The sequence below is a fragment of the Notothenia rossii genome, assembly GCF_949606895.1.
Source record: "Notothenia rossii genome assembly, chromosome: 11".
In the NCBI taxonomy this organism is placed as follows: Eukaryota; Metazoa; Chordata; class Actinopteri; order Perciformes; family Nototheniidae; genus Notothenia; species Notothenia rossii.
This window is the reverse complement of record NC_136910.1, coordinates 59,885,145-59,894,133: the sequence shown is the minus strand read 5'-3', so window position 1 is coordinate 59,894,133 and position 8,989 is coordinate 59,885,145. Positions and strand designations below refer to the sequence as shown.

The following is an 8,989-nucleotide window of genomic DNA, read 5'->3' as shown; positions in this document are numbered from 1 at the left end:
GGGGGGATAGCTACCAGAAAGAGAGTGGAGCCTGATGGGGACACTGGGGACAGGGGGGAGAGCTACCAGGAACAGAGTGGAGCCTAAGGGGGACACTGGGGACAGGGGGGATAGCTACCAGAAAGAGAGTGGAGCCTGATGGGGACACTGGGGACAGGGGGGAGAGCTACCAGGAAGAGAGTGGAGCCTGATGGGGACACTGGGGACAGGGGGGAGAGCTACCAGGAAGAGAGTGGAGCCTAAGGGGGACACTGGGGACAGGAGGAGAGCTACCAAGAGAGTGGAGCCTGATGGGGACACTGGGGACAGGAGGAGAGCTACCAGGAAGAGAGTGGAGCCTGATGGGGACACTGGGGACAGGAGGAGAGCTACCAGGAAGAGAGTGGAGCCTAAGGGGGACACTGGGGACAGGGGGGATAGCTACCAGGAAGAGAGTGGAGCCTGATGGGGACACTGGGGACAGGGGGGAGAGCTACCAAGAGAGTGGAGCCTGATGGGGACACTGGGGACAGGAGGTGAGGGGAGAGCTACCAGGTAGAGAGTGGAGCCTGATGGGGACACTGGGGACAGGAGGTGAGGGGAGAGCTACCAGGTAGAGAGTGGAGTCTGATGGGGACACTGGGAACAGGGGGGAGAGCTAGCGGGAAGAGAGTGGGGCCTGATGGGGACACTGGGAACAGGGGGGAGAGCTAGCGGGAAGAGAGTGGGGCCTGATGGGGACACTGGGGACAGGAGGTGAGGGGGAGAGCTACAAGGAAGGGACTGGGGTCTGATGGGGACACTGGGAACAGGGGGAGAGCTACCAGGAAGAGAGTGGAGCCTGATGGGGACACTGGGGACAGGAGGTGAGGGGAGAGCTACAAGGAAGGGAGTGGAGTCTGATGGGGACACTGGGAACAGGGGGGAGAGCTACAAGGAAGAGAGTGGAGCCTGATGGGGACACTGGGGACAGGAGGTGAGGGGAGAGCTACAAGGAAGAGAGTGGAGTCTGATGGGGACACTGGGGACAGGGGGGAGAGCTACCAGGTAGAGAGTGGAGCCTGATGGGGACACTGGGGACAGGAGGTGAGGGGGAGAGCTACCAGGAAGAGAGTGGAGCCTGATGGGGACACTGGGAACAGGGGGGAGAGCTACAAGGAAGAGAGTGGAGCCTGATGGGGACACTGGGGACAGGGGGGATAGCTACCAGGTAGAGAGTGGAGCCTGATGGGGACACTGGGGACAGGGGGGAGAGCTACCAGGTAGAGAGTGGAGCCTGATGGGGACACTGGGGACAGGAGGTGAGGGGGAGAGCTACCAGGAAGAGAGTGGAGCCTGATGGGGACACTGGGGACAGGAGGTGAGGGGACAGCTACCAGGTAGAGAGTGGAGCCTGATGGGGACACTGGGGACAGGAGGTGAGGGGGAGAGCTACCAGGAAGAGAGTGGAGCCTGATGGGGACACTGGGGACAGGAGGTGAGGGGGAGAGCTACCAGGAAGAGAGTGGAGCCTGATGGGGACACTGGGAACAGGGGGAGAGGGGGGAGAGCTACAAGGAAGAGAGTGGAGCCTGATGGGGACACTGGGGACAGGAGGAGAGGGGGGAGAGCTACAAGGAAGAGAGTGGAGCCTGATGGGGACACTGGGGACAGGAGGTGAGGGGGAGAGCTACCAGGTAGAGAGTGGAGCCTGATGGGGACACTGGGGACAGGAGGTGAGGGGGAGAGCTACAAGGAAGGGAGTGGAGCCTGATGGGGACACTGGGGACAGGAGGGGGAGCTACCAGCTAGAGAGTGGAGCCTGATGGGGACACTGGGGACAGGGGGGAGAGCTACCAGCTAGAGAGTGGAGCCTGATGGGGACACTGGGGACAGGGGGGAGAGCTACCAGGAAGAGAGTGGAGCCTGATGGGGACACTGGGGACAGGAGGTGAGGGGAGAGCTACAAGGAAGAGAGTGGAGCCTGATGGGGACACTGGGGACAGGAGGTGAGGGGGAGAGCTACCAGGAAGAGAGTGGAGCCTGATGGGGACACTGGGGACAGGAGGTGAGGGGACAGCTACCAGGTAGAGAGTGGAGCCTGATGGGGACACTGGGGACAGGAGGTGAGGGGGAGAGCTACCAGGAAGAGAGTGGAGCCTGATGGGGACACTGGGGACAGGAGGTGAGGGGGAGAGCTACCAGGAAGAGAGTGGAGCCTGATGGGGACACTGGGGACAGGAGGTGAGGGGGAGAGCTACCAGGAAGAGAGTGGAGCCTGATGGGGACACTGGGGACAGGAGGTGAGGGGACAGCTACCAGGTAGAGAGTGGAGCCTGATGGGGGCACTGGGGACAGGGGGGGGAGCTACCAGCTAGAGAGTGGAGCCTGATGGGGACACTGGGGACAGGGGGGAGAGCTACCAGGAAGAGAGTGGAGCCTGATGGGGACACTGGGGACAGGGGGGAGAGCTACCAGGAAGAGAGTGGAGCCTGATGGGGACACTGGGGACAGGGGGGAGAGCTACCAGGAAGAGAGTGGAGCCTGATGGGGGAAGGAGGTGAGGGGACAGCTACCAGGTAGAGAGTGGAGCCTGATGGGGGCACTGGGGACAGGAGGTGAGGGGGAGAGCTACAAGGAAGGGAGTGGAGCCTGATGGGGACACTGGGGACAGGAGGTGAGGGGGGAGAGCTACAAGGAAGGGAGTGGAGCCTGATGGGGACACTGGGGACAGGAGGTGAGGGGGGAGAGCTACAAGGAAGGGAGTGGAGCCTGATGGGGACACTGGGGACAGGAGGTGAGGGGACAGCTACCAGGTAGAGTGGAGCCTGATGGGGGCACTGGGGACAGGGGGGAGAGCTACCAGGTAGAGAGTGGAGCCTGATGGGGACACTGGGGACAGCTACCAGGAAGAGAGTGGAGCCTGAGGGGGACAGGAGGTGAGGGGACAGCTACCAGGTAGAGAGTGGAGCCTGATGGGGATACTGGGGACAGGGGGGAGAGCTACCAGGTAGAGAGTGGAGCCTGATGGGGACACTGGGGACAGGGGGGAGAGCTACCAGGTAGAGAGTGGAGCCTGATGGGGACACTGGGGACAGGGGGGAGAGATACCAGGAAGAGAGTGGAGCCTGATGGGGACACTGGGGACAGGGGGGAGAGATACCAGGAAGAGAGTGGAGCCTGATGGGGACACTGGGGACAGGAGGTGAGGGGGAGAGCTACCAGGTAGAGAGTGGAGCCTGATGGGGACACTGGGGACAGGAGGTGAGGGGGAGAGCTACCAGGGAGGCTCTTTTAAAGTATTTGAGTGAAACAGGGCTGATTAAATAACTTAAACACCGTGGTATTCTTCCACAAGTGGTGACAGGATGACACGGCGATACAGTATGCTCCTTATAGCTGTTTGCAATCCGCCAATAACCGAGAGAAGAAGAACATTATCCAGAAGAGTTACAGCCCTGTTTTTAAATACAGACCCCGACATTAAGCTGCTACCTGCTACCTGTTAGCTGCTACCTGTTAGCTGCAGTCAGTAGAGATCGGTCAACAGCTGATCATCAGATTCTACAGTCGCTTGCAGCCTCTAATCTTCACCTGAGCTTCTTATCAGTGTGTGGTTGTCTCCGCTAGGGGGCAGTATGTTCATGTGCTATGTTCACAGACTGTAGAAGCTCTAACTCTGTTTTGAAAATCCCTAACAGGAAGTGCTTTGTGTGACTGTGAGCCATCAGACCGGAAGTCCACGTCAGTCAGACGCGTTTAAAGCTCCGACTGTAGTTTTAGTTGAACTGTGGAAGTTTGAACTAGAGTTTGAATACTTTTTAAAGCAGTTTGTATCTAAAGCTGTTGTTCAGATGGCGGACGAGGCCACGCGCAGGGCGGCGTCGCAGGTGCCACTCCTGAAGACGCACGCCGGGCCGCGGGACCGCGCACTGTGGCCCGCGCGCCTGAAGGAGGAATACCAGGCGCTGATTGGCTCCGTGGAGGCGAACAAGAAGTCAGACAGCGACTGGTACCGCCTCGAGAGCAACGCGGACGGCACGCGCTGGAGCGGCAGCTGCTGGTTCATCCACGAGCTGCTCCGGTACGACTTCCGCCTGGAGTTCGAGATCCCGGTCACTTACCCGGTCACCGCACCGGAAGTAGCTATCCCGGAGCTGGACGGCAAGACCGCGAAGATGTTCCGCGGCGGGAAGATCTGCCTCACGGAGCACTTCGCGCCGCTTTGGGCTCGCAACGCGCCGCGCTTCGGGCTCGCGCACCTGATGACGCTGGGCCTCGCGCCCTGGCTCGCGGTGGAAATACCGGACCTGATCAGCAAAGGGCTCGTGGTGCACAGGGAGCGGCAGGGTGACGCGGCAGAGTGATGAGGGAGCGGCAGGGTGACGCGGCAGCGGCAGGATGACGTCACAGGCTAATAAACACCTGGAACTGAACCCAGTGAAAGAACTGATGAGACTTTATTTTAATTATAAAATATAATTTAACATGTTGTGATGAAGATGAACTGAGAGGTCTCTGAAATAAAAAGTGATGACAAATGAAATGAGGTGTTTATTTTATTATAAAATAAGTGATTTTGGTGTAAGAAATGAAACACCTGAAAGGTAGATCTGATGTTTTGTAGAAACTAGACAAAATAATTTATCACAAACAAAATGACACGGAAACTCAGATGAAATGAACTCAGGTGGTTTTATAAAAACTTTCACTTTTTGATGTTAGAGAGCACTCTCATAACGTAACACAATCAGAGACTGGATATATCCCCCCCTCTCTCTCTCTCTCTCTCTGGTCGCTGAAGTGGGGAATTGAAATTACGGGCCAAAAGTTGTATTTACTTATTTAAGTATTAAAAGTAAGCATAGGATACCAAACCAAGTGAGACCCGTCTGTCTGTACCACACACAAAGGGACGCCGTAAGGGGGTGAAAAGTTAGGACGATTCTAAGGGCCTGTGACTGACAGGGGCCCCAAAATGTTAATGAACATTAAGAAAAAAAAATGTAAGTACCCTTTCATCAATCCTCAATAATTAACATTAATAGAACGTTATATTGATAAAGTAATCACTAAACTTACGATTCATTTAACTTATTTTCTTCCAAAAGTTAATTATCCAAAGCCTCTGTACACCCCCTTCTATTTACATGTAATGGTTTGGTCCTGCCTCCAAACGCGGTGCGGCACCGGCACTTGTAGAGCATGTGAGGAGGGACGCTAGTACTTAGCCTACGTACGTGTGACGACTCAAAAAGTCAGGCTCTAAGAAAAGAAGAGAAAGGAGAGAAAGACAAGAGAGAGGGACTAAAGGCGACAGTATGTCACCCAGTTTTTCACAAGAAAAGGTGTGGTCCATGAGTGGTGGAAATTAGTCTGTTAGCTAATGTTTTTTTTTTACTAAGCTGTCTTTACAGACAATTCAGAGGTCTTTCATTTCACTGCTCTTTTAGATGACATTTAAAGGTAGGGTAGGTAATTCAGAAACGCTTTTTGTTATATTCCATGGAATGCTCTTAACATCCCGATAACAATGAATATATTAAATGCTTTGACAATAAATACATTAAAAAATTCATCTGTGGAAGCTGTAAAAAGCACGACCAATCATCTGAGCCGGCTAAAGTAACTGGATGGCCTACCTGCCTGTCAGCCTTCCATCTGTGCACAGACTTATCTCGTGCCCTCATTGGTCATGTGTGTGTTGGAGGAGGGGCTCTGTGAGGAAGTCTGAAGGAAGGGGCATATTTTTTTTGGTTGTGTACTTTCAGATTCTAGCGCACTCGAGCTGGTTTGTACATTCTTACCTACCTACCTTTAATAAATGCAGGCACATTTTTAGCGCCTATTCATAGTAAATCAGTTGTCCCTCCCCCTGGTGCCAGGACCAACAGATCCATCTCTGGGCTCAGCAGCCCTGTCCCCCCATAATGCTGAACCTGAACCAGCTTTTCTCCCAACTGAAGGGGGTGAGCAGCATTGTGTTGAATGACATGCCACTTAACATATCTGAAGGGAGACTGGAATACAACATATATATCAAAACAAAAGCTAACGTCTAATTTTAATTATACATTTCAGACGCAGTATTTTCCCACATAGCCAATGATCTACATAAAACAAAAAACTGCTTTTAGTCTATTTGGATGATGGACAGTTTGAAGCATTGAGTGATCAGTCTGTGTTAGGTAAACAAAATGTTAATCACCGACATTTTGGTTATGATATTAATACTAATGTTATTATTATTAAAGCAGGGGTGGGGAACCTCCGGCCCCCGGGCCGTATACGGACCGCTAGACCATTTGGTACGGCCCTCGAGGTAATTTATAAACAAAGTGGCCTGTGCCTGGTGGTGGGGCCTAATGTGATATACACACACACCTACACACTGTACCACACACACACCTACACACTGTACCACACACACACCTACACACTGTACCACACACACACCTACACACTGTACCACACACACACCTACACACTGTACCACACACGCACCTACACACTGTACCACACACACACACCTACACACTGTACCACACACGCACCTACACACTGTACCACACACGCACCTACACACTGTACCACACACACCTACACACTGTACACACACACACACACACACACACACACACACACACACACACACACACACACACACACACACACACACACACACACACACACACACACACACACACACACACACACACACACACACACACACACACACAGCTCTTGTGATGGTGCAGCAGGTCTGTGAAATACACAACGGCTGTAGCCTGATATACTCCGGCTACAGCCGTTGTGTACCTCACAGACCTGCTGCACCACCACCCCCCCCTACCTCACAGACCTGCTGCACCATCACCCCCCCCCCCCCTACCTCACAGACCTCCTGCACCACCACACCCCTTCCCGCTGCCTCCGCTCATCAGAAGCCAACCTCCTATCCATCCCACCCACATCAATCACCGGACCTGGGGGGACAGAGCCTTCTCCGTCGCTGCCCCCTCCCTCTGGAACTCACTCCCCCAGCCCATCAGAGACTGCACCGACCTCCCCCCTTCAGAAAACTCACCTCTTCAATCTGGCTTTTCATGTGTGATTGTTTTTGTATTATTTAACTTTAACTTTAACTTTATATTTATTTGTTGTTCCTTTCTTTTCTTTTCTTTTCTCTATATCTGTAAAGCGTCTTTGAGCACCTGTAAAAGCGCTAACAAAATAAATCTATTATTATTATTATTATCACTAACTGGTTTTAGAATCATCTGGACTCTTTGTTTGTAGATATCTACTAAACTAAAGCAGAGACAGAGAGTAGGTCTGTTACACTGAGTGATATATATTATACACACTGCTCTGCTCTCTGCACGGACCTCTCAGCTGTTCTCTCTGGAAACATGGCGTCGTGATGAGAGCAGTTAATAAAATAATATCCAGGGGATGCATGCAGAGCTGTGATTGGCTGAGAGAGGTCCGGCCGTGCGTCACGACTCTTTGAAATCTCTGTTCCCGGAAATGCATCCACGAAGGAGCCGTGGAGGAGCCATCAGTGTCTCCTCGGTTAGAGCTCCTCCAGAGAGCCTCCTCTCTCCTCTCTCCTCTCTCCTCTCTCCTCGGTTAAAGCTCCTCCAGAGAGCCTCCTCTCTCCTCTCTCCTCTCTCCTGTCTCCTCCAGAGAGCCTCTTCTCTCCTCTCTCCTCTCTCCTCTCTCCTCGGTTAAAGCTCCTCCAGAGAGCCTCCTCTCTCCTCTCTCCTCTCTCCTCCCTCGTCTCTCCTCTCCTCCCTCGTCTCTCCTCTCCTCTCTCCTCTCCTCTCTCCTCTCTCCTCGGTTAGAGCTCCTCCAGAGAGCCTCCTCTCTCCTCTCTCCTCTCTCCTCCCTCCTCTCTCCTCTCCTCTCCTCTCCTCTCTCCTCTCTCCTCTCTCCTCGGTTAGAGCTCCTCCAGAGAGCCTCCTCTCTCCTCTCCTCTCTCCTCCCTCCTCTCTCCTCTCTCCTCCCTCCTCTCCTCTCTCCTCTCTCCTCTTTCCTCTCCTCTCTCCTCTCTCTTCTTTCCTCTTTCCTCTCTCCTCTCTCCTCTCTCCTCTCTCCTCGGTTAGAGCTCCTCCAGAGAGCCTCCTCTCTCCTCTCCTCTCTCCTCTTTCCTCTCCTCTCTCCTCTCTCCTAGGTTAGAGCTCCTCCAGAGAGCCTCCTCTTTCCTCTCTCCTCCCTCCTCCCTCCTCTCTCCTCCCTCCTCTCCTCTCTCCTCTCTCCTCTTTCCTCTCCTCTCCTCTCTCCTCTCTCCTCTCTTCTCTCTCCTCTCTCCTCTCTCCTCTCTCCTCGGTTAGAGCTCCTCCAGAGAGCCTCCTCTCTCCTCTCCTCTCTCCTCTTTCCTCTCGTCTCTCCTCTCTCCTCGGTTAGAGCTCCTCCAGAGAGCCTCCTCGACGCTCGGTCCTCGAAGTACATTCAGAGAAATGAGATGTCCTTCAACATGGCGCGCTGAAATTCATTTCCGTGTCACTACCGGAGCAGCAAGGAGTCGAGGAGTCGAGGGTCGAGGAGTCGAGGAGTCGAGGAGTCGAGGAGTCGAGGAGGGGAAATTAGAGAATTGAGAAGCCTCTATTGTTTCACCTCATCCTCTTTATTGTGATAGCATTTAAACACAAAGACATTAAAACATTACGCTTTTCAAAATGATGACTTTAACAAATGACTGGAACTTAGTTAACATGATGCCGTCAGTTCTCAGTGATCATTATTTATTAATATGATGATGATGAGGATGATGATGAGGATGATGAGGATGTGACAGCCAGCGGGCGTCCGAAGAAAGATTTCAGAATAAAAAAAACTGCAAATGTTTTCTTCATTTGTAGTTTTAATAAACTTGGATAAGCTCCGCCCACTCGGTGACAGGCCACGCCCCGTTCTCCTGCACGTCTTTATTTATTAATATGATGATGATGATGATGATGATGATGATGATGATGATGATGATGATGATGATGGAACAAAAAAAACTACAGGTGTCTTTATTTGTAGT

The 8,989-nt window shown here is 53.0% G+C and overlaps 1 protein-coding gene across 1 annotated transcript; it reads left to right on the top strand.

Moving 5' to 3' along the window:
- The first annotated feature begins 3,650 nt into the window (after window positions 1–3,650).
- Window positions 3,651–4,504, top strand: ufc1 (ubiquitin-fold modifier conjugating enzyme 1). The gene has a single exon (XM_079656815.1). The coding sequence runs from the start codon at window positions 3,813–3,815 to the stop codon at window positions 4,323–4,325; it is 513 nt and encodes a 170-aa protein (XP_079512941.1). The 5' UTR covers window positions 3,651–3,812; the 3' UTR covers window positions 4,326–4,504.
- The last annotated feature ends 4,485 nt before the right edge of the window (window positions 4,505–8,989 follow it).